Below are 25305 nucleotides of genomic sequence, written 5' to 3' on the forward strand. Positions count from 1 at the left end.
TTAAAAAAAAAAAACAACAAAAAACAAAAGGAGGCTGTGAGGGGGGGGGTTCTCTCACAAAAGCTGAATGTGGGCAGGGGCCTCGGTGGTTCAGTGTGAATTGCCAGCACTTAACCCTTTGCACCACCAGGTCTGTGAACACAGCCAGAGGTCCTGAGGCACCAGAGGTTCAATAGGTGTAGGTGGGGACAGACGTGTGGGACACTCTTCAGATCTGTCCCCAGGCTTCCAGGAGGTCCACCTGGAGGTGAATAAGCTCCTGGAGGAGGAAGAAGTCTCCTGCCTTTGCTTCTGGCCCCCAGTCAACCAGGAGCTGGGCTATGTGCCTCTCTCCATCCCTCCTCAGATGCAGTTAAAATGGTTTCCAGCCCCTCGGGGGGGAGGAGATGTGAAAGCAACAGGCGATTTCCCAGCACATCAGACTGGCAAGGGCTGGTTTCTGAGCTGGTTTCTGAGCTGGTTTCTGTCTGGGGATGGTTGGTGCCAGCACCGTGGGTACCAACCACAGTGCTCGGAGATTCCCACCCCAGGGCTCCCCCAGCGCTGCTGGTGCAGCCTTGCAAAACCCCCTCTCACCCCTGGGCGAGCTGTGGCATCTGGAAAATGTTATCCCAAACCTCATCCCAGTGCCAGAGAACCCCAGGCTCCTCGGAAAAGAGCTCCTGACTCTCCACGGCATGAGACGGGAATAGCAGCAGGGACACCAGCCCGGCTGGATAGAGCCACAGGTTCCTTTTTGGGGGATACGGCAGCATCTCCCGCAAGTTTTTGGGTCCCTCCCATCGCCATCCCTCCCCTTCAGCCCTGTTCTCCAAGGCGAGATGGGGTGGGAGGATGTTTGGGAGGAAGGCTGCGCAGCTCCTCCCTCTCAGGTCTCTCCCGGGTTATTGCTTGGTGGGAGGTAGGTTGAGGGCTCGGTGCTATGAATGAAAGAGAGACAGGAAATCTGGACTGAAAAGCACAAACTGGAATAGCTCGCCTGTCTCCAAGGCAACGGCCCTGACGCAACCGCTGGGAGAGGAGGGGGGGGAAAAAGTCCCTTAAATGAGAAAAAAAAAAAAAAAAAAAAAAAAAATAGAAGAAGAAAAAACAAAACAAAACAAAACAAAAAAAGAGGGAGAGAGATTTCTGAAGCGAGACAGAGAGGAGGATGAAACAGTCTCCTGAAGGCACTGGTGGCACCGCTCTGCAAACACCAAGTTGTGGACTGAAGGAGCAAGGAGGAAGCCAAGATGTCCGTGCCAAGCTCCCTCTGACTCGCTGCACGGTAAGTTTGGGGCTGGGGCTGGCAAGGAGCACAACAACCCCGGGGTCACCCCCCCAGCACCCAGGAGGCTGTCTGAGAGCTGCTGGGTGAAGGAGAGGACCCCCCCGGCTCATCCAGCCCCACGCCAAGGGGTAGCAGCAAGGACCGGGTCCCCTGAGAGCATCGGGGTGGGGGTGATGGGGACCTCCGGAACTGGGAAGTTTTCAGCGCTGGGGTCTGGCTTGTTGGCTACGATGTGGGGGGGCTGGGGGCTTGCACTGCATCCCCCCCAGCCACCATCTCCTGCCTGTTCTGAGATCCCCGGGAGATGGGGGCTCCTTGTTGGGACAAACTGGAAACCAGGGTGGGTCTTGAATCCTCCTTTCCCGTGAGGATTCGTGGATTTTGCTTCAGCTTAGGGGTGCTCCCCACCTTAAGGGGGGGTGTGGATTTTTCTCCACTGGGTGTGGTGTCGAGGGGAAAAATCCTGGGCCAGGTTTTGGGACAGTCACCTGTTGCTCTATCTGCCCCTTCCGTGAGATTTGCAAGAGCCCTGAGGTTTGTGCAGTGCAGACATCATGGGGTGAAGCCTGGCGGCTCCGCAGGGCGTAGCTACCTTTGGGTTTTTCAAGCAGGCACTGGGTGCTGAGCAGAGCAGGTTTCCACCTGCTCAGGTTTGGCTTTTGCAGCTCATGTTAGCACTGAGAAAAAAAAAAAAAAAAACAAAAAAAAAAAACAAAAAAAAAACAGAGAAAAATAATCCCGCAGAACTTCTTCAGAGCCCTTTATAACAGCTTGGGGATAATTAGGATAATTACTAAAATAATGCCCACCCCCCCAAAGCCAATGCACCTCGATGCCCAGCACCCACATCACCCAAATGACTCCCTCTCCAGTCCATGCAGATGGACACCTCTCCTGGAACCAACACCCACAGGGCTGAAGGGACAGCCCACCCACCCCCCCTTTATTTTCCTCTGATGGTCTCTCTCCGTTCTCCGGCACTGCTTTGCCCTATTGGAGCTTTTCTCCATCAGGAACCTGAGTAGAGGTGGTAAAATGGATGCAAACCAAATGTTTTGTTTCCAGTGTCTGGGTTGTATCATCTTGGCTTTGTCTGCTCTTTCCCAATATCCCATGGACACCCCACTTTTCTGTGGAAACAAACCTTATATATATATATTTTTCTTTTTTTTTTTTTTTTTTTTTTGGCTGCAGAGGGTTTTCCCTTTCCCATCCCCAGGCTGGGGCTGGATCTGTTATTGACATCTCAGGTCTCCTCCACTTCCGAACACCCATTGCAGTGGTATCTCTTCATGAGGAGAGAGGGAAAAATATCTGTACAACACAAAAATAAAACGGAATGGGAGGGCTCTGGCTTCTCCTGGGCTTGCAGTAGCTCCGCAGCCATTAGGTGTTTGCAAAATGTAACCAAGACACTGCAGGGGAAAAAAAAAATTCAGCCTCAGGGTAATGTAACTGAGGTTTTTTGGGTTTGGGTTTTTTTCTTTGGGGGGGGGGGAAGGGAGTAGGGAATCGGTTTGCAACCACCTCCTTTAAATAATATGAATAACAAAGTGCAGCTCATTGCTGGGAGGAGGAAGGTTTGAGGACAGAGGTTGGGGGATCATGGCTCCAGGGTGGGTAATTGGATGGGACAGGGAGCATGTAAAGGGGATTAAGGGATTGCCCTGGGGAGATGAACCTGCTCCCCCCTCCTCATTTTAATTTGGAGCCTCGGGGTCCTGGGTGGGAGCTGAGCCCGGAGCTCGTCTCAGCTTGGTGCTGGGGAGAGGAAACCCAGAAAGCTGAGAAGAGGTTTGTTTGGTTTGGGGTTTTTTTTTTTTTGGTGTTTTTGTTTGTTTTGTTTTGTTTTTTCCGGGGGGGGGGAGTGGGGTGTGTTTGTTTTCTGTTTGTTGGTTTGGTTTGGTTGGTTTGGTTTTGTTTTGCTGTGTTTTTTTGTTTGTTTGGGGTTTTTTTTTACTGCAAATATACCCCTTCTCCCTTCCCTGCTGCCTTTAGGGAAAAATAACTCCCTGTGGCAGTCTCCTGGGAGCAGAGCATTTCTCAGCCTGCCCTGGCTCATTCCCAAGGAGTCTCAGCCCTTGGCATTATCCTGGTTTCCCGGGCACAGAGGTCCCTGTCTGCTCCATCTGCTCTTCCCTTGCTGCAAGGTGGCTCTGCCTGGGGTGGCAGCAGGGAAATTGGGGAGGAACTGGCTCTGCCAAGCCCCAGCATCTTTGGGGAAGCATTTTGGGATAGTTCAAGCATTCCACCTCCAGGATGCTGTCCCAAGACCTCCTTGGACCCTGGGTCAGTGCATGGAGAAGCAAATTTGGCCCCATAATCAGTGGCTTCCTTCACCTGAGCAGACTTCATCAGAAGATGACTTGGGTGGATGAAGTTTCTTCACCAAGGGGTTATAAACTTGCTTTTCCTGCTGCTGCTTAATCCCTTTCCCTCTAGGAATAATTATACCTGGGTTTGGCTGAAGGGCTGAGGGCATTGATCCCTCCAGCTGTGGTTCTCACTCACTGGAAGATGATTTGTGGGAATGCCCAACATCTGGCAATTCCCAACATCTGGCAATGCCCATCCATCTTCATACAGGATTCCCACCTGACTTCTGCTCAGTGAAATCCATCTGAAAATGGATTTGCAGGTGTCCATCTAAAGCAGGCAGGGATCTCCATCCTGCTCCCTGGTGAGGAAGGACCCTGCTTGATTTTGTGCAGGGCAGGCAGGGGAGATAAACTGCAGCCAGACAAGAAAGGATGCTTGTGGTCTTTGAAGGAGGTTCTGACTCTCCCAGTGGTGCTGGAGGTCATCCTGGGAGATATTCCTTAGGGAAGGGTGTGCAAACTGTTCTCCTGTTATCCCTGCACTTCCTCATCAGGCTGGTGGGTTGCCTGCAGTCACCCACTGCTCTCCCTCTTTCCTTTTTTCTTGGGGTCTCTCTGGGGGTGGTTTGGGCAGGAGGATGTTCCAGGGTGAAGCCTCCCCCTGCTCCAGGTCATATGTGAATGGAAAGCTTCCCTTCTTCCCACTTTCCCCTGGAGATCTCTGAATCCCATGGAGACATCCCAAGAGTTGGAGCAGCAGGAGAAGCTGCTGCCTTGCTCTGAGCACAGCATCCAAGCTGTCTGGGAGTTTGTTCATGGAGATAAATGGACAGGAATATCCAGGTAGACTCAGGACCCCATTAAGCTGGATTCTATATCCATATTTTATCCCACTGCATGGGGCAGCTCTGTGCCCCCTCTCCAAACACCTGTAAGGCCACGGGATTCTGGACCAACCCTGAAGACAAGAATTTGGCTCTTCCCTGGGCTTATCTAGGGCTGGAATCGGGGTCTGTGTGTGTGTCAAGGGAGAGTGTCCATGTGGGGCAGCCCTGTGAGGAAACCTGAGGGTAGTGTCACCAAGCCTGGACCTTTTCTGGTGCTTTTAATACCCAGTTTGGTCATTTGGGTGTCCTCATCTCACCTCTGGAGGAAGGACCAAGCTCACAGCCCAACAGGAGTGTGGCCAGGAGGTCCCCATGGACACTACAGCCAGTGGGGACTGAGGGATGAGGGCTCTGCCAAACCTCCTCCAGCCTTGAATCAGCCAGGCAGAAAGGGACCTGGGAGTCTGGATTGCCAGGAAGCTGAAGAGGAGGCAGCAGTGTGCCCAGGTGGCCAAGAAGGCCAATGGCATCCTGGGCTGTGTCAGGAAGAGCGTGGCCAGCAGGTCCAGGGAAGGGATTCTGCCCCTGTGCTCAGCCCTGGGGAGGCCACAGCTTGAGTCCTGTGTCCAGTTCTGGGCCCCTCAGCTCAGGAAGGAGATTGAGGTGCTGGAGCAGGTCCAGAGAAGAGCAAGGAGGCTGTGAAGGGATCCAGCACAAGTGCTGTGAGGAAGGGCTGAGGGAGCTGGGGGTGTTGAGGCTGGAGAAGAGGAGGCTCAGGGGAGACCTCATCACTCTCTCCAACTCCCTGAAAGGAGGTTGGAGCCAGGGGGGGGTTGGGCTCTTTTCCCAGGCAACTCTCAGCAAGACAAGAGGGCACAAGAGGTCTCAAGTTGTGCCAGGGGAGGTTTAGGTTGGACATTAGAAAGAATTTCTTTCTGGAGAGGGTGATCAAACATTGGAATGGGCTGCCCAGGGAAGGGGTGGATTCTCCATCCCTGGAGATATTTCAAAAGAGCCTGGATGTGGCACTCAGTGCCATGGGCTGGGAACCACGGGGGGAGTGGATCAAGGGTTGGACTTGATGATCCCAGAGGTCCTTTCCAACCCAGCCAATTCTATGATTCTATGACCTACATCCATCCTGCCCCAACCATGCTGAGCATGAACATATATTATATTTATTTACATTTATATTTTATTTATATTTATATTTAAGTGTCTATCACCACATTGATAAACATTCTTTGGAACCACTCTGTGCCATGACTTTCATGGCACAGATTTCTGCCTTGGAGATAGTCCTGGCTTCAGGATCAGGGTCATCTTCAGGATGCTGGAGTCTTCTTTTGGGGGGAAGGGAGGCTGAAGGTCACCTCAGGACAGGTGGAAAAAAGCATTTGGAAACCAGAGCAGTTTGTTGCAGGAGCAGATTTCAGGTGCTCCAGAAAGGGATCAGGTAGCTAAATTCTGGGGAATTTAGCCCACCAGTCGGGTGGTCTCTCCTCTGAGTTGCTGGGATGAGCAGGGAGCAGTTTGCTCTCCAGTTCTGCAGAGCACCACGGTGCTGCCAGGGGACCTGGGGAATTGTGGCAGAGAACCCCAGGACAAGGAAGAACCAGAACTCCCCAAAGCCATCCCAGCAGCTCCTCTCCTGAGCCGGGTCCTTTTGACAAGGGGAAAGGGATAATTCAAGTGCAGCCACCCTGCAAGGGAACCTCCACCTCCAGTGTAGACCCAGCTGGGTCCCTCCTTTCCTCATCCATCTCCTGGAGGATGATCAGGAGCCTCCATCCACCACTGTCCTCCCTTACTCCATTGCTATGGCAACCACGTGTCACAGCCTTGGGTCAACCATCCCCACCCCATCCCCATCCTTGGGCTGTGCTGGGAAGGAAAGCAAACACAGCTCTCCCTCCACGCTCCCCCCATCTCTTGTTCCACCTTGGTATTTTTCCATCTTGCTGTTCCAGACTCAAGGTTGCCCTCATTGTCTGGGACCTGTGGAGCCTGGTGACTGATGATGATGATGATGATGATGATGATGATAAGCAGGTGAGATTTACTCCAGGGTTTTCTTTTGTAAGATTTTTAGGTGTCCATATGGCCCACAGGGTGACACCTAGGCAAACCCTTGGAGCAAAGCCCTGAAAACCATCAGGGGAACCACAACCTGAGCCAAATAGAACCAAAGGATGGGGACCCAGATGAGATGGAGAGGCTTGAAGATACCAGAAGAGAACCTCTGGCCCTTCCTGCTCCTCAGAGCTTTATTTCTAAAAATCAGTCTCACAAACTGCCTGCTCAGAGAGTCAGAACTCAAAGAGTTTTGAAGGTCCTTAACAGCTGCAGCATTACCCCTGCCCAGCTTAAACCACACCAGAAGTGCCACATGGGCACCTCTTCACCCTGCATAATGACTTCTGTCAGCCTGAGGCTCTTTTTCCTTCTCAGAGACCAGACCAGCAGAGTCATGCAGACTCTTGCAGTCACTGCTGTTCTTCTGCAAATAGTGTTCCAGCAAAGTGAAGCCCACCAGGGATAGTGAAGGGAACAGAATAATCAGCTCCCCACACCTTTGTCCTGCTTCTTTTATTTATTCTGGTTTTCCCATCTCATTTCCATCCTGAGCGTTTCTTCCTTCTTATTTTATTTTATTTCATTTTCTCCTAGAACTCTTGCTCCCCACTGTGCCACCTTAGAATCACAGATCATAGAATGGTTTGGATTGGAAGGGACCTTAAAGCCCATCCAGTCCCAACCCCCTGCATGGGCAGGGACACCTCCCACAGCCCAGGGTGCTCCAAGCCCCATCCAACCTGGGCTGAGACACTGCCAGGGATGGGGCAGCCACAGCTTCCTTGAGCAACCTGAGCCATGTGGATCCTGTACCCTCATGGTGGAGAATTTCTTCCTGATTTCTAACCTAAATCTCCCCTCTTTCAGTTTAAAACCATTTTTCCTTGTTCTGTCTCTACCCTCTTTGATGAAAAGTCCCTCTCCAGCTTTCCTGGAGCCCCTTCAGGCACTGGAAGGTGCTCTAAGGTCTCCCTGGAGCTTTCTCCTCTCCGGGCTGAACACCCCCAACTCTCATCCTGGCTCCAGAGCAGAGCTGCTCCCTTGGATCTTTTTTGTGGCCATTCTCTGGACCCTCTCCCACAAATCTATATCTTGTTGGAGAAGGTCCAGAGAAGGGACCCAAAACACCTTCCAAAGCACCTTGTGTCCTTATTTACAGCCCTTAATCCAACAGGCTGTTCCTGTGCTGCTCTGGTCCAGCCCATCCCAGCCAAGGCTGCTTTGTGAATGCCCCATGCTCAAAGCTGACCAGGGCACAGAGAGCTGATGGGGAAGGTACAGACACAAAACTTCTCAGGCAAATAAAACTCCCACAGGGTAAAAGGCTTTGGCTGGTACCACTCTGTTCAGTCTCCATTTTGACTCATGAACAGCATCAGAATTTATTGTTATCCAGCATCAGTGATGACAAGGCAAAGCTTTTTCCCTCTACACCTCTCTGTGCCTTCTAACACCTGCCCCATCACACCTGGATTGTCAGGGGATGTTCATATGGCTCTCCTGATCAAAATTGTCTGAGATTGTGTGACAGAGACAGATCTGCATCTGTTTCAGGCTTGGAGGAATAGCTGCTGTGCCAAGTTGGGGCACAGATTGGGGCAGATGGACCTGGTTTCTTACAGTGTGGAACACCCCATGAGCTTCACCAGGTGTGTTTGGCATGGGAAGGAGCAGGATTTGCATTGCTGAGCTGCAAAAGCCAAGCCTCAGGCAGCCTTGGGGTGGTAGGACTTCACACCCAGCCCAGCTTGGCAGTCCTGTTATTTCTCCATCCTGGTCGTGTGCTTCTGCCAGTCCCTTTGCTCACAGTCAAGATGCCTTCTCCCATGGATACATCACTCAATGAAGAAATTAAAGGGTGGTTTGGTTTTTTTCCATTTTCTTGGTGACCTAATGTGTCCTTCTGCCTTCAGGATCCATAGGATTCACGCAAGGGAAGGAGGAAACCCCTGAGCAAAGGGTCTTCTAGATTAGAGATTAGAAAAAAATTCTTCACTGGAAGAGTGGTGAAGCATTGGAAGAGGTTGCCCAGGGAGGGGGTGAAGTCATAGTCCCTGGGGGGGTTCAAAAAAGAGGTAGATGGGGTGCTTTGGGAGATGTTCTTTGGGTTATGGTGGTGTAGGACTGACACTTGGACTCGGTGATCTTGAAGGTCCTTCCCAACCATGATGATTTTATGATTTTTAGTGAGGTGGGAGCAGAGCCTCACCCCAGCTCCTGTTCCCCCTAACTGGGCACAGCACCAACATCCTGAGCCCTGTGATAATGATGACAAACCAAGGGTTAATCCCTTAAATTCCCGTGCACACGCCATCCTGAGGGATGGGGAGAGAGGGAAACTGAGCCAGGGGCTGGGAGATGTCTGCTGATTGAAACCAGGAGCCAGGTTTGCCCCTGGGAATTGTAGGATTTCAGGCAGCAAACAGGTTTGAGTTACAGCCTGGAAGGAAGGGGTTTTTCACACACTTCCCACTTTCAGCTCTCTTGTCCCACAGCAGATCTTTGAAGCTGGGCCAAGATAGAGGAAACCAGAGGCAGCCCCTTTCTTTCTGATGGCTTTGAGGTTGGACAGGATGGGGAGCAGAGGTGCCTGGTGAGGGGGTGTCCCTGCAGACTGAATGAGAAGCTTCGTGTGGCACCTGGGAGGAGGTGAAGGATGGGTTGGATGGAAGTGGCTTCTAGGGGATGAAAAAGAAATCTTGGGTGCTGGGAGGTGGTGACAGGGAGGGAGAGAGCAAAGGGGATGCTCCAAGCTGCTGTCAGGCTTTCCTGGCCTGATGCTGTAAATGCAAACTGAGCTGCTCCCGAGGCTCAAAGGACAAGGGGGGGTTTCCACCCTAAGGGTTTGATCTGTGGATTTTTTTTGGTGATTCTACTTTGTGGCTGGGGCAGCCTGACAATAAAAATATTATCTTTATTATGGGTTAACAAGTTCTAAACTACAACTACAGATTTAGACTGGATCTACAGAAGAAATGGTTTACTCCCAGGGTGGTGAAACACTTGCCCAAGTTTCCCCAAAGAAACTGTGAATGTCCCAGCCCTGGAAACATTCCAGGTCAGGTTGGGAAGGGGCTCTGAGCAACCTGAATTAGTTGAAGATGTCCCTGTTCACTGCAGGGGGTTGGACTAGGTGACCTTTAAAGTCTCCTTCCAACCCCAACCATGCCATGCTCCTAAATCCAGCAGCCCGGTGTGGAGTGGCAGCAGACTCTTGAGCTGCTGGGTTTGGTCTCCCCTGGCAATCCCCATCTCAATGGACAGGAAAAAAAGCTCAGAGGTGAGGTCTTTCAAAGTTGTTAGGTGTTCCCCTTTATTCATATTGATAGGCTGGAGCTGGAGGTGAAACAGAATGGGAAGGGCTTGGAAGGGACCTCTGAGCATCATCCAGTCCACGATTCCAACTCACCCACCAGCCCCCAGCTCTGTGGAGCATCCCTGTGAGAGCTGGTGGAGGACATGACCCTTGGAGAGCCCAGCCCTTTGCTTTCCCTTTTTCAACAGAAGAAGGAAAACTGTTGCTGCTCCAGGCTGTTGGCTTCAGCTTGGTTTGGTGCCTGTGTTTGCTCCCTCTCAACGTGAAACTCTCATCAACGTAAATAGGAGCAGGCACCAGACCTCCCCATGACTAATTCTCCTCCCCCAGACTGTCTGTGTGTATATTATCAACTCCTCCTTCAGCCTGCACACAATTGTAGGATAAATCTTCCTCAGCCCTGGCGTTTATTTTAAATTGAGTCTTCTTGCTGAAAAGGTTCAAGAGGCGTAATTATGGTCTGGGTTTCAGAGTTCACACACCTCTTTGTGGGCATAAAAATAGAAGGGCTGAGTAGCTCAAATCTTGATGGTTTAGTGTGGCCAGCTAGAAAGCTGCATAAGTCCTGGTTTTGTCTTTTTGGGGATCTTACCAGGCAGGGAAAAAAAAAAAAAAAAAAAAGTATTTTGTTTTTTGTTCGTCCATGTAGACAGCTCTGGATCTATTCCTAGCTCAGCCAGAGATGAGCATATGACCTTGAGAAAGTCTCTTATCTGATCCTACCTGCAAATGAATGCAGAAGCTGCCTGAGATTCACTCTTGTGGAGTTGTTGGAGTCCTCTGCCCCTCTAGGCCCCATAGTTTGGTTCACAGCTTCTCTGAGTCCACATGTAGTGGTGGGAGGAGAAGCAGGGAGGAAGCTCCTCTCTCCTCTGTGCTGGTCTTTCAGCAAGGTGCTTTCAAAGGGACCATTGGGATCCTTCCTAAAAGGCAGACTGGGCATGGCCAGTGATGGAAACCATAAGTCCAAGTGTCCCTGAGTACTGGAGTATGAACCCAAATTGTGCCAGCACCCCAGCTGCTCCCACACTTGGCCAGGGACTGTGCTCCTGGTGGGGTTTTTTTTTTGAGTTTTCTTACTTCACCTGATCCTGTTTTGCCCAAGTGGAAAAGTGTAGGATTGCCAGCTAAGAAATCAGCAGAAAAACACCCATAACCACCCTGCCCCCCAGCAACAGCTGCTGCTGACCCCAGGGGATGTTGGGTTGTGTGATGCGGCTCCAAGGGGGTCTGTGAACACACCCTTGGCAACCCTTTTATGGCCCCTAGAGTTGCAATTGGAGAGATGTAGGTAACCAGAACCTCCCAAAAAACCTCCCTCTAAAAGCCAGAACCTGTCTGTTCCTGCCCCAAAAGCAGGCAGAGAGCTGAGCTGAGGTAACATTCCCCAGGAGCACCTTGGCACCGTGCCTCTCCCAAAGCCTTCGCTCCCTCTGCTGCAGCAAGAGACTTCTCTGCCTCCTCACTCCCTATTCCCTCTCCAACTGGAAACCAACCCTCTGCTTGTCTTCCAGGTCACCTTCCAGGGCCACCACAGTGCTTGAGCAGCAGCCACAACCACTGCAGTTGTCCTCTGAGGGGCTGTGATTGTCACACCGGAGGAACTGATCCATCCCTGCGGGTTTCCCACCTCCATCCCTGGCCCTCTGCAGCACAACCCCTATGCTGTTTGACTCCCAGAGAAGATGTCTCTCCCCAAAATCCAAATAGAAGAGGCACTGGACAACACGGATGCTGGTTCTGGAGGTGCTGCTCCTCCTGATGACCACCTGAGGAGCCTCAAGGCATTGACTGAGAAGCTGAGATTGGAGACGAGGCGCCCATCCTACTTGGAGTGGAAGGCAAAGCTGGAGGAGCAGGCATGGAAGAGCCCTCAGCCAGCTGGAGAAGAGGAGAAAGGGGTGACCGAGGCCAAAAAGAGCCCAGGGGAGACTGTCCCCTTGAGGAAGGTGCAGGTGCATCTCAATGGGAGCCCTGTCCAGGACAAGGTGACTCTTACCTCAGGGAGGATAGGTGGCTTTGAGAGCATCGATGAAGCTTTGACGTGGCTCAGGAAGGAACTGGTAAGTGGTTTCCTGACCCTGTTAGATAGCACAGTTTTTCAAGAAGGGGAAGAAAAAAATAAATGATGAAACAAGCAACTCCTTGTTCCTGCCTGCCTTCAGCCCCAGGTGGGAAAGGCAACAATCTACCATTGCCTTTTCTGCAGCTGGTGGGAGCAGCCCAGGGAAGGGACAAGGCAAGTGGCTGAGCATCCATAACCACAGAGAAGGAGCTGGCTCCATCTCAGCATCTCTGCTGGCATCCAGCAGAGTGGATCCCAGGATTCCAGTGGATCTCTCTGCTTGGATCCAGCAGAGTGGACTCCAGGACCCCAGTGGATCCCTCTGCTGGGATCCAGCAGAGTGGGGACACAGGGTAACTTGCACCACTTAGGACTTTTTTAGCTGTTTGCTCCTTCTTCTCCAGTTATATCCCAACACTCAGCTGAGCACAGCAGGGATGGGTGCACCATGAACACTCTGGCACTGCTGGGGCAGTCACCCTTCTCAGGTGGCATCAGGAAGGGATGTTTCCTCGGGGCTGGGGAAAGGAAGCATGGATAGATCCATCCCCTGGATCTGCCCTTGCAGTCTGTGGGTTTGGATCTCCCTCAGCAGGAGGGTCAGTAGGTGCTGACCACTCTGTTTAAGTTGTAAGCAAAACCAACCCAACTGGGAGGTTGGTAACCTCCTAGTGTTTGCCTAATTCTCCCTTTTTCTTTTATTTATTTATATTTTTCAACTCATCACTTCCCATGGTCTCATGGGAATCTGCTTCCCCCAGGTCATTTCTGCAGGGTGGGAAACCAAGTGCTTCAAACCTTTTGCTTTAAAGTGTTATGGAAACCCTTTGTTCTGGCCTTTGTTCTGTATTCCTATTCTCCTCAGGGGAGATTCAGACTATACATAAATAAGAAATTGTTACAATAAGGCTGGTGAAATACTGGACAAGTTGCCCAGAGAGGTGGTAGTTGCCCCAGCACTGGAAACATTCAAAACCAGGTTGGATGGGACTCTCAGCAACCTGATCTGCTTGAAAATGTCCCTGATCACAGCAGAGGGTTTGGACTAGATGGACTTTAAAGGTCCCTTCCAACCCAAACCATTGTAAAATTCTATAAAATCTCTCAGTACTGTGGAGAATCTCAGCTCCAGCTCTGAGACCTGAAGCCAGGTCCAGGCTGACTCTGTGATGCAGTCTTCAAATCACAATCCACTGGATATAGACTCCACACCTCAAGATGCCCAAAGACAATAAGAAGGAGTTTTTCCTTCTCAGAGCCCCACCAGATTAAAAAAAGAAAAAGTTGTTATTTGTTCTTGCAGTTTCTGCCCATGATGGAAGGATCAATTGTCTCAGAATTTGCTCCTACCCTTTAGATCAGGGTGTGGTCTGGAAGCCACCAGCAGTCAAAAACTCAAAGCTTAAATTAAAGGAGAAAAAAAGGGCAAAGCAAACCCTAATTGTTCCTCACTTTCTATTTTCTTGCCTCTTAATTATACCAATTTTTGCTGGATCTGGACGTGACTCATATAATTTAGAACAAATTCCCCAAGAAGGGAGAGTGTGTGTTTGAGTGACCACAGAGCTGAGCAGAGATGTTGGAGGCATTGATGCTGGGGGAATGCTGCCAGCACACAGTGAGAACACAACGAGGCCACCACATCACAGGGGGCTGGAACACAAAGTTGGATTTCACATTACATTTCAAGGGTGAAACCCATTTTCTTTTCAAATAAAGGAAGGAGTCTGATGGTTGGACTCGGTGATCTTGAAGGTCCTTTCTGACCATGATGGTTCTATAAGTTTCCATATGGCCCAACACAGACAGGATTTTCCTGTGGTTATCTCCATGTTGTGAAGCAAATGAGAAGGCTTCCCAGAAGGTTATGGAGTGGTTTGGGCTGGAAAGGACCTAAAAAATCATCTAGTTCCAACCTGTGGTTATATCTAAATTTATATATTTATTTAAGGCAAGAGCAAAGGTCAGAAAGGGGAGCACCCCTCAGACAGCACTTGGGGCAGTGAGGCAGGGAATCAGCACCCCAAATCCTGGGTAAGGTCACCCTAAGTGAGCAATCAATAGGGAAAATATAAGGAAAATATAGACTGATAGGGAAAATATAGACCTGGGAGCAACACCCAACCCAGCCTTGCCACACACACACGTGGTTATCCTGGGCAGCTTCCTGAAGATGAGAGTGTGTTCAGCTCTGGGGACCCCAACATAAGAAGGACCTGGAGCTGTTGGACCTGGAGCAAGCCCAGAGGAAGTCATGGAGATGATCTGAGATCTGGAGCAGCTCTGCTCTGGAGCCAGGCTGAGAGAGATGGGGGTGTTCAGCCTGGAGATGAGGAAGCTCCAGAGAGACCTTAGAGCACCTTCCTGTGCCTGAAGGGGCTCCAGGAAAACTGGGGAGGGACTTTGGACAAAGGCCTGGAGGGATGGGGAAAGGGGGAATGGTTTAAAACTGAAAGAGGGGAGATGGAGATGAGATCTTAGGAAGAAATTCTTTTCTGTGAGGGTGCTGAGCCCCTGGCCCAGGTCTCCCAGAGAAGCTGTGGCTGCCCCGTCCCTGGCAGTGTCTCAGCCCAGGTTGGATGGGGCTTGGAGCACCCTGGGCTGGGGGAGGTGTCCCTGCCCGTGGTAGGGGGGTTGGAACTGGATGAGCTTTAAGGTCCCTTCCACCCCAAACCATTCTATGATCTAACAATGATCCAGCTGTCAAAACTGGGGTGAAATCTACCTCTGCCCCACTATTTCCTCTGTTGCAAGTTAAATACCCCCCCACTTTACACAGTCCTTCCTGAGAAGTCAGTTTAGGGTATGTCAGATCTGTCTATCCAATGGAAGGGCAAAAGTTGATGCCTGTGAAGATTTCCATCCAGGAAAGAAGTCTAGAATCCCCTGTCCTCACTGGGTGCCATGCAGCAATGTGGGACGTGCAGCTCCATCACCCCCACTCAGCATCATCCCCCCCCTCCCCAGCCACCAGCAGGTTGCAGCTGGATTATTTCAATAGTGTGGCCCCAGCATGGGTTTGGCTTCTACAAGTCAGCAACCTGCCAAACAGTTAGAGCTGCAGGAGTCTGCACATGCTGGGGACTGTTCCCAACAGGCAATGTTTATGGGACCACCCAATTTTTGGAATTAACTCTATCCCAGCCAAAAAGAAGAGAAGCAACAAAGTGAACTCAGTAGTATGTGTGTGTCCAAACTTGCCCACGATGCCACAGAACAAGCATGGAATGGGTTAATTTCTTGATCAAGTAACAGTCCAGGCATGCCCAGCTCTAAAATTGAAGTTTCTTGCAAAATCTGAAGCATTATTCCCAGTCCACACAAAAAGGGTCATCCAGTGCTCCAAGGATTTACCCTCCATGCTCTGGTTCCACTTCAGCCAGGTTCAGGCTCCTCACAAAGGACAAACCCAAGGTTTTCCTCTGCATCTGCTGCTCTTGGTCCTTCACCACACGTGACCTGGCCCAGGATCCGGTTCTGCACCTTCAGCTTTAAGCCCTAATTTTTAGGACTGACATATGTCCACTGAGCTCCAAGCCAGCCATGCCAGCTGGGACCTGCTGAGAACCTGGCCTGGAGAAGCTGATTTATTCAGGCATGCAAACTCCTGCTCTTGTTTTATTGTCCCCAGAAGCTCTGTGTAGGTGTAGGAGCAAATTGCAGCACTCAGCATGTGCTGAACTGCCCCAGGGCTAGAACCCTTCCCTCCCCACCTCCTCCTGCCTCTTGGTTTGTTGGTTTTTTTTTTGCCCTCCTGTTTTCTTTAGTGCTGTCAAGTGTGGCTGCTCCTCAAGGATGCTGAAAGTAAAGCCATCAGCAGCCAGGGTAAGGTGATAGACCCAAGGGTCAGAGTGGTCAGGATGTGTTTTTTCTCTTTGTTTATGAAATCTGTCAGAACAAACATTTACACCTTCTAAAATCAAGCCCTCAGAGTCCTCTTCCTCCTCAGTGTGGTGGAAGAACCAAACTCTGCTATGAACTGGGACATCTTAGGACAAGTCTTTATTCCTATAGGAAAACTTTATCCCTGACTTTATTCCTATAGGAAAACACCTTCCTACTTCTATTTGGGCTATGCCACCTAGGCTGGGCAGCAAGCAAGGATGCATCCAAAACTTTCCCTTCCTCCCCCATATTAAACATCCCATGGAGACTCTGAGGCTCAATCCAAAGAGAGAATCCTTCCAGGGTCCATAAGAGTTTGGATCTCTGTGGTCCAGCTTTGTGATTCAGCTGTGGAGCTGCAGTAGCTGCTCTGCCAGGAAGGTCCTGGGTTTGTTTCCTTCTTCCACCAAGGGATTTTCAAACCAGTGATTTGTCCATCCCAACAGCATTTTCCAAGCATGCAGATGAAAGTCTGCTCTTTGCCTGCTGGAGCTGGGTGTGCAGACAGAAGAAGTGTGTTAAAAAAATGGGCTGTGTGAGCAAAACACCCCTGGGAGACTCAAAGGGGGCAAAATATTTGTCTTCTTCTGGGTGCTCCCCATGGGTTCCTCCAGGACACTGCAGAGTATGGGGGATGATGCTGTGGCCCCACACAGATGAACTGGGGTGTGGAGTTACTTTGTGGTGGATTGCCTTGGGAGTGAACTCTGTAATCCAAAAAACCCCAAAGCCCTCAGCTTCCCATGAGCTGGCCTCTGTAAACCTGTTATTTCTTTTCAGGAAGTTGTGCTGCCCTGACTATGTTGCTTTTTAAAAAGAGGTCATTAACAATTTCTGGCAATGATTTGGTCCTCAGGGTGGCATGGGTTGAATGGTTCTTTGGAATCTCTGGGGAAAGGAAGGAAAATGAGGATTTCTGGATTCAAATCCTGTTCATATTCTGAGTGGTTTTGAACAAAGAAAGGTTTGAAGGGACAAGTCCATGGAGGGAGGACGGGCTGTTTGCATCGCCAGCCAAGCCTTGGTGGACGAGCAGGAGGAAGAAGAGAGGCTTTGTCCTGCAGAACATCCCACCTTTCCTCTTCATGATGGGGCCATCCCCTCCTCCATGGGTCCTGTCAGCATCCAAGGTGCTCCTGAGCCCTTCAGGAAGGTCCTTCCAAGGCCCTGTGTCACCTCCTCATTGCACACATCATCTGCCAGTCAGCCACTGCTGGGCTTTGCTCCCCTCCCATCCACTTTTCTTTCCTAGAAGACAGAAGAAGGATTTATCCCCCTGGGACAGCTTTGGCTGATGGTGAACCTTTGGCAATCAATCCTGCTTCTCTCTTGAGCCTCAGAGCACAGCCAGGTGGGCTGTGGACAAGACAACATCATGGCCTAGGTCAGCAGTGCAGTTGAGTGATGGGGTTGCCCCAAGCCCCATTGTCCTCACCCTAGAGGTGGGCTCAGTAAATGATGGGGTCAGCAGCTCTGATGGAGGAAAGGAAGGGGACTGGAGACTGAGGACCTGATGGACATGCCCTGGATGACTTTCTCTTCCAGTTTGCATGAAAGCAAAACTTCTTCTTCAAAGACATGGAAAGGAAGAGCTGGTCAAAAAGTGGAATGTGGACTTGCAGGGATGAAACCTCAATCTCCAAGTCACATCCCTCTCCACAACGGCCTCTTAGCTCACTTTAAAACTCTTTTTGGCCTTGGTTTTTCAATCCCACCTTTGTCAAAGTATTTTATTGAAAGTATTTGTTGACATTTCTTAGGTAGCTTGATTAACTGATAAGAAAGAACAACCAAGGGTCAGTTCAGTGACCCCCACCATCCCCTTCCTGGTGAAACATCAAGTGGCAACGCTCGTTGTGAAACAGGGGGAAAAAATACTGACAAAATGAATTCCTTTTCATTGCAACTCACGTGGGAGAAGAAAAAACTTGCTGAGTGGGATTGCTCTGCTGGGGGCATGGGCAACCAGGCCTGCAAGGAAATAATGTTTGATTTTCAAAGAAGGTAAATGGCAACGTCCCCGCCAGATCTTGAGAGAGAAAGAGATTCTGAGATTTGTACAAAGGTGATTTAATCCTCCCCAGGCAACCAAGCTGGGGTCCAGCTGCTGGCTGAGAGCACCAGGCAAGGTCCTCCATGGTGCAGGAGTGAGAAAAGCCTTGCTTGGCATGGATTAATTTTCTTTATTCTCCTGTCAGCTCTGGGCTTAGGCTCTGAGCTCAGCATTGCAAAGGGTTTCCTGACAGCCACAGAAAAGAAGCTGGAGCAGAGCCAGGCTTCCCTCTGAACCCTTCAGCCTTCCAGAGGTGGCTGCTTTGCCTTGTTGTGGGACTGGCAAGGGGCAACCCCAAGGGCTGTGAAGGCAGAGCCTGGGGGAGGAGGGGTTCTGCCACAAGCTGCAGCAATCCCAAGGATGCTCTGGTTAGCAGCCCATACACCAGGTCCCAGAAGTGTCTCCTATAGAAACACCAGGACCAACTGCTGAGCTTCCCAAGGGGAATTTTCTTTCTTTTCTTACCTTCTGCAGTTTCACTGATGAACCACCAACCCAGGAATAAATTTAATCCCCACTTTCAGAGCTATATCTGTAGGTGTAAACTAAACAGCTCATTTCCAGGCCTGGAAGCAGATGCCTGTCTGACCACATCCATGCTGTGAAAATCTGGATGAGGTGGTTGGATCCTAAATGCCTACTGGGGATGAATCCCACTGTGTTAACTCCTGAAGAGCACCTGTGGAGAGTTGCTTAGGACTGTGAGAGCTGGTGTCAGCTCAGAGGCTGTAAGGACATTGCTCACGATTTAGTGGAGGGATGTCAAAGAATCCCAGACTGGTCTGGGGTGGAAGGGACCTTAAAAATCACTTGGTTCCAATCCCCCTGCATGGTCAGGGACACCTCCCCCATCCCAGGGTGCTCCAAGCCCCATCCAACCTGGGCTGAGACACTGCCAGGGATGGGGCAGCCACAGCTTCTCTGGGAAACTTGGGCAGCCAGGGGCTCAGCACCCTCACAGCAAAGAATTTCTTCCTAAGATCTCATCTAGATCTCCCCTCTTTCAGTTTAAAACTGTTTCCCCTCATCCCATCCTTCCAGGCCCTTGTCCCAAGTCCCTCTCCAGCATTCCTGGAACCTCTTTATGCACTGGAAGCTTTTCTAAGGTCTCCTCAGAGCCTCCTCCAAGTTCAACAACCCCAACTCTTTCAGCCTAGATCAGAGCCACTCCAGCCCTTTAATTTTTTTTTTTTTTTTTTTTTTTTTTTTGTAGCCTCATCTGGACTCACTCCAACAGTCCCATGCCCTTTTTGTGTTTTGGGCCCTAGAATGGAGCCCAGCAGTGCAAGGAGGTCTCCCCAGAGCTGAGTAGAGGGGGAGAATTCCATCCCACAACCCACTGACAACTTTGGTTTTGTTGCAGCCCAGGACTTTCAGGGCTGCAGGAACACGTTGCCTGCTCATGTTGAGCTTTTCATCCACCAACATTCCAGTGTGCTACCTGATGTACTGCTATAGATGAGGTCTGGGGCTGTTTCTGAGCTCATTCAAACAACAAGGAATACAGAAACCAGTGATGTAAACCAAAGGAATGAGTTAAAGGCCAGGTTTGGTGTCAGGGTAGCTCCAAAATGCAGCTGGAGATGAGCTCAGGGCATCATCTTATGCACCAAGAAGTCATTGAGGACAGGATTTACTCAGGGAGCCATTAGGAGAGAGAAAAAAAAAAACAACCAGAAAGCCAGAATCAGGACCTTGGTGCAAAGTTTGCTAAGAGCTGTTCAGCTTCTCTCCTGCCTTCTCCTTTCTTTGTGGCTTTTGTGGTTTGTTGCTTTTCTGGGAGGAGGGATGTGGGGTGGGATGTAGGGGTTGCCTTCTTGGCAGCTTCTCCAGCTCTGCCTGCTCCTGTTCCCAGACAAAGGCTGATTCCTGGGCCAAGCATTCACCCCCTTCCTTCAGCACTGCTACCAATATCCTGTGGCAATACATTTTCTGCTTAATTAGAAGGTAGAATTAGAAGCATAAAAATTATTATTATTATTATAATGATAATGGTGATGATAATGATGATAGCAATAGCAGCGACAACAATAATGACAACAACAACAATAATGATAATAATTTTTTTTAAAACTCTTTTCTTTCATCACTTCTGAATCTTCCACCTTCTGAAGTTAGGTGCCAGGAGAGGGGAAAGAAAAAAAAAACCAAACCAAAAAAACCACTCCTAAACACTCAGCTCATTAGCCTGAGGGATAGTTCTCTCTCCTGTGGGAACCTGTGGAGGTCCCATCCCAAGAGCCACTTCAAATCAACAAGATAAGCCACAGGGGATGGGAGGACCCATGTGCCTGACTGTCTTGAACCATCTCTGATTTATTCAGTCTGGAAACCCCAGCTGAGCACGTGGGGATGAGTTCTCTGCGGTTCTTTTAATTGGTCCTTTCCACCTCTAATTGCTACCGTGGCTGCTCCTTTATGAGCAAAATTAATTTGGGCTTTGCTTAAGGTGGAGGTGGAGGCTCTGAAGCTTTTCCAATGAATTCCTAAGCCGACAGCTTGGCACTGCTGGCTTTCATTCCAGCCTCCTGGAGACCTGAGGAGGCACAGACTTCCTGAAAGCTAAAAATTCCCCATCCTCAGCTGAGCTTTGCCCGGGGTGCATTGTTCATTTGGAAGTTTCCTGTCTCCCTTCCTGTTCTTTGCAACCTTCTCCAGCTGGGCCCCTTTTTCCAGCAGCAGGGAGCAGGTTTCTTGTGCCCTTGCCCATAGCTTCTCCTCTCTCCCCCCCCCCACCCTTCACCTTCTCTTCCAGGCAGAAATGCGCCTGCAAGACCAGCACCTGGCCAGGCAGCTCATGAGGCTCCGAAGTGACATCAACAAGCTGAAGATTGAGCAGACCTGTCACCTGCACCAGAGGATGCTCAACGATGCCACCTACGAGCTGGAGGAGAGGGATGAGCTCTCCGACCTCTTTTGTGACTTCCCCCTGGTCAACTCCTTCAGCCTCTCCACCCCGCTCAAGCTCATCGGGGTCACCAAGATGAACATCAACTCCCGACGGTTCTCCCTCTGTTGAAGCTGGGGGGGGGAGGGTAAAAAAAGGGGGAGAAGAAAAGGGGAAGGATAAGGGAGAAAGAAGAGAGAGGACTGGGCAGTGCCAGGGCTCTCTCTGCCTGATGGTTGGGAAAAAAAAAAAAAAAAAAAAAAAAAAAAAAGAGGCCAAAGAGGAGCAGAGGGAAAAGGGGCAAACAGGGAACCTGTCTTGGTAACAGGGTAGAGCAGCAGAATTGGGCACTGAGATGGCCCCAGAGATGCTTGTGGAGAAGAAAGGACCTGCATGGAGGAAGCATGGAGAGCATCTGAACCCACCATGTGCACTTAGCCTTTGCAAAGTCCCTCCTCCTTCTCTTCCCACCTCCACCCTCCAGTAATTATGAGGATGCAGCTCCAGCGTGGTTGGTTGTACTCAAAAATCAAAATGGAAGAGCAGTCACAAAGCAAACCAAAATCCCTTTCCCTGTCCCTTTTACCTCCTCCTAGCCTAGGGCCATCTCTTCAGAAATGTCATTATCCTCCATGGATGTCTCTTTGGGCATCAGCCCTCAGCCTCTGCTGGTCCAAGCACAGGGTCCATGGGGCTATTTCAGGTGGGAAGCTGATTTCTAGTGGAAAGGAGCCTTCCCAGCAGTTGAGGGACAGTGGGTTAAATGGTCTGCAGCCCCAGGAAGTGGTGAGAAGATGTGTTCATTGCCTTGCTCCGTTGACTCCAGTGTGTTTTAGCTTAATTTTGCCTGAGGTATGACCATGGACACATTTATACAGAGACTCCAGCCAGCCAGAAGTCACCTGTGTGCCCTAGAAGTTATACCCAGAGCAATCCATGTCTCTGATCTTGTTGTCAACAGTGGCCACAAGACACCCTGAGGTTACCCCCTGCCAGCAGGAAGGCAAAGGAGGTAAATCCAACCAAGGTTCCTCATCTCCAAGGAATCACCCCAGGCTGGCATCCCCCCAGCAGCAGCACCAGCAAATCCTGGATCTGTAGCAACACCCATCCATCAGGGAAGGGAACTTCAAGAGGAGAAAAGGGACTTTAGTGTAAGTGTGACTGTAAAATGGAAGGGAGAAATCTTGTTGTGGTGATCCTTGGACCAGCAACAAGCCCATGGGATTCCCTTCCTGCTTGGCAGTGTGGAAGATGGATGTTTTATTTTCTTGCCTTTCAATGCACCCAGCTGCACCCCTCCTTTTTTGTGGCATGGAGGGCAGAGACACCCATGGTGTAGCCCATCAAGGGCATGGACTCCAGAGGTCTATCCATGGCAATCTTGGGACACTTGGAAGCCACGTGGGTGCCCTCGGGCTCCCATCCCAGTGCTAACACCTCTCCTGACCATATCATTGGGGTGCAATCTCTCAACCCAGCTCCCCCACCCTGCTCTCCACCAGGTGCCCAAGGGGAAATCTCTGCAGCTGAGTGGACGTGGCTGTGTCCAGGCAGCACCAACCCCAGCCCTGGGGATGAGGGTGGGAGGTGCAAGGCTGAAAGCTTTGTGGTTGTCTTGCCATGCCTGTACCTGGCTGTGTCTGTAAGCTGTGTGTGTGTATAATTTGTTGTGTGTGTGCATGGGAGCTCCTCTCTCAGGAGGATGGGTGGGGGACCCTTGTCTTTGTTCCCAAACCTGTGATGTGATGCTGAAGATGCAATGAGGCTTCAAGACTTGGGCTTTCCACAGGGAGTGGCTGTCGAGGCAGAGAAGACAAAGAATTCATTTAAGAAGACAAATTTCTTCCTGGGAGGAAGAAATTAATATCACAAAGGGGTTCATAGCCACATGTGGGGCTGGGGACAGTCAGGGGGCTCTGGAGCTGAGTTCTCCTCCACCTCCCACAGTACATAACCCCTTGGTGATGCCTCTTCCTCCTCTTCAAAGCCCACTGAGTATCATTTCTTTCTGCTAAGGAAGGAGATATTTTGGGCACTGGAGCTCTGTCTATCCCAGTAAGTTAATCAGTGTCGTGCCTGGCTGCTGGAGGTTCTGCTGCCCAAGTTTTGCAGGTTTTATTGGGTTGTGACCAGACTGGACAAGACAACCAGCCACGATGCCATTTAGCTTACTAGTAGAGAAATAGCCTTATTTCCCCATGGAGGTCTTGGAAAAAAAGGAAAAAAAAAAAAAAAAAAAAAGAAAAAGAAAAAAAAGAAAAACTCATTACAATTTTTCTTTGTTTACTTTTTTTAATAAATAAAATAAAATAAAATCAACCCAAGTCCCACATGTTGATTTTTCAGAGGTATTTTTGGTCAAAAGAGAGCAACGATGACTTTTCAGTGAAAATAATGCCTTGGAAGAGGGGAACTGGTTCTCTCTAGCATCACCTAGAGTCAACCACAGGGTGGACCTGCTTTTGGTGGTGGAATACAGGACAAGAGGAGTCTGAGGACATCATTATTTGTGGCATTAGAAGCATCCGATGTCTGGATTCCAGACATGTATTTTCTGCATTAAGTGGAAGGGGGGAGAGGGATGGTTATAACTGCCAGCTGTTCATTGAAATGCACAAATTCTTTTAATTATAAAATTATGGCTGTGTTGATTTCTGCCTCTGGTGTCTCACTGTGTTCAGCAGCTCCAGCTCTGTCTGGAGAACAGTTGGGGATGAACCATTCTGGGATGTTCAAGGTCTACAGTCAGGTTTTTCTCTCCATGCACATCACTGGGACAGCCCTACTGATGGCTCCACCAACAATTGCTCCACTCTGCAAGTCTGGAGGAGATGGGAAGGAATTAAGGGGGGGCACTTATTATGTATTTAGACCAAAATGTATGGGAAAGAAAGCCCCCCATCCCCCCCAAATAATTATTTTTGTATGTTAGGTGCTGCTTTGTTTGTCAGCCCGTGAGTGAGAAGTGGGCCCAAAATATAGAATGTAATAAAAATATATTAGTTTAGGGAATAAAAATAAATAGAAATGTGTATGATTTTTGCTGAACTTTGTTGAAAAAAACCCCACCAAGTGATCCAAAGGTTGGGTTGTTCTTGAGAAACAGGAGTACAGGTCACTGCTTCCACCACAGAATTCCCAGAAAGGGGTCTCCAGGTCTCAGCTGCCTGCAATGAGATGATTGATGCCCTTGAGTGCTGCTTCTTCTCCTCATCCAAGTGGCCTAGAGCCCCATCCCCTCTCCTAAATGCCCCACAATGTCTGCAGAGAAAGGCTGGGATCTATCCTAAAAATACCCTGAAATGCAGCCACGTGTGGACCACCAAACCCAGCCCATGGCATTTCCATCTGGAGCATCCGTGGCTGCTGGTCCAGCTGTTTAAAGCAGGGATCTACTGGGTGCTGGTCCACAGCCCCCCATCAGCCAGGCACCTTCCTTGCTGAAATTAAAGAGCAAGTTTTGAGCCTTGTCCATGTGAATAATTAACTTCATTTTTCATTCACATGGCCAGACCAAGGATGGGGGGTGCTCAGCCGAGCAGTTTCGTTGCTTACATTTTGTTTTTTTACTTAAAGCAGTCCTAAAAATCTTAAATTAAAACTGAAACCACTACCACCTCGTTTCCATGCAAATGTTGTTTTATGATGAATGGTCCAAATATTTCCCCTGAAACAGCCTTAATGAAACTTTTCTCCTTTCTCTTTCCTGGTGGCTGTCAACCATTCATCCAATCCCTGCAGTTTCAGTGAACCCAAAACTCTTGATATTTTTCAGTGTGAAGAAGGCAATTAAAAATGAATTGGTCCAGCTTGGTTTCTGACTTCCTTTGGGTCCATTAAGAGGTTTTTTACACATTTTGAACTTACAGACAGCTGGCCACTCACCCTGGCATGGTCTGCCAGGCTGTATTAATGGAGAGGACCTTGCTCTTCAGTCACAGCCCCACTGCAGCAGCAATGAAAAGAGTTATTGTTCTTCAGAGAGTCTCTTATTTCTCACTCTCCTTTTTTTCCTTTCTCTGGCACTGGGAAGTGCTATCGTATAATCAGCCAGTGATTTGTATTTTGACATCTCCCACAGCTGCCTCCCCGTAGCCCTTAATGAAATTCAAGGGAGATAAAATGCTCAGATAGGTCCCATTTACATGGGGAGAGCCAGGACACACTTAAGGATTTAAAGACTGAATTTTGAGATTGCTTCTGTTACACAGTGTTTCAGCTATTGCAGCCTAACCTCTTAAAATACACATATATATATTTATATATATATATGTCAAAAAAAACCCAAACCCAAAAACAAACCAGCTGGAGCATTCCCAGCACCTTCTGTTGGTTGGTTTTTGTTTTTTTTTTTTTCACAGACTGACACTCTCTTCTAACAGATTTTATTTTAGATCAAGGAAGAGAGAAGGGGTGGGGGGAGAAAATAAAAAGGATTACAAAGGAGGATGTGCCAGGCTGCCCACCAGAATCAGCCTCACTTCTCTCACTACACATTTTACAACCAAGAGCTGCGTGTGAGGAGGTTCACACGAGGGACATCTCCAAACCTGGGGAGAAATTACCCCTTGGCCATGGCTTGGCCACCCACTTGGTGTCCAGAGG

The 25305-nt window shown here is 49.7% G+C and overlaps 1 protein-coding gene across 1 annotated transcript; it reads left to right on the forward strand.

The window, feature by feature from the left end:
* Positions 1 to 1117: 1117 nt before the first annotated feature.
* On the forward strand, positions 1118 to 22908 carry FAM167A (family with sequence similarity 167 member A). The gene is made up of 3 exons (XM_071742192.1): positions 1118 to 1267; positions 11322 to 11870; positions 20566 to 22908. The coding sequence occupies exons 2-3, from the start codon at positions 11493 to 11495 to the stop codon at positions 20827 to 20829; spliced, it is 642 nt and encodes a 213-aa protein (XP_071598293.1). The 5' UTR covers positions 1118 to 1267; positions 11322 to 11492; the 3' UTR covers positions 20830 to 22908.
* Positions 22909 to 25305: the final 2397 nt, after the last annotated feature.

The sequence above is a fragment of the Heliangelus exortis genome, chromosome 3 (assembly GCF_036169615.1).
Source record: "Heliangelus exortis chromosome 3, bHelExo1.hap1, whole genome shotgun sequence".
NCBI lineage: Eukaryota > Metazoa > Chordata > Aves > Apodiformes > Trochilidae > Heliangelus > Heliangelus exortis.

Excerpts from the sequence above, each read along its gene's own strand:
- FAM167A (XM_071742192.1), top strand. The coding sequence starts at position 11,493 with ATGTCTCTCCCCAAAATCCAAATAGAAGAGGCACTGGACAACACGGAT. Across the intron at positions 11,871-20,565 it reads CGTGGCTCAGGAAGGAACTG|GCAGAAATGCGCCTGCAAGA; the intron begins GTAAGTGGTTTC and ends CTTCTCTTCCAG.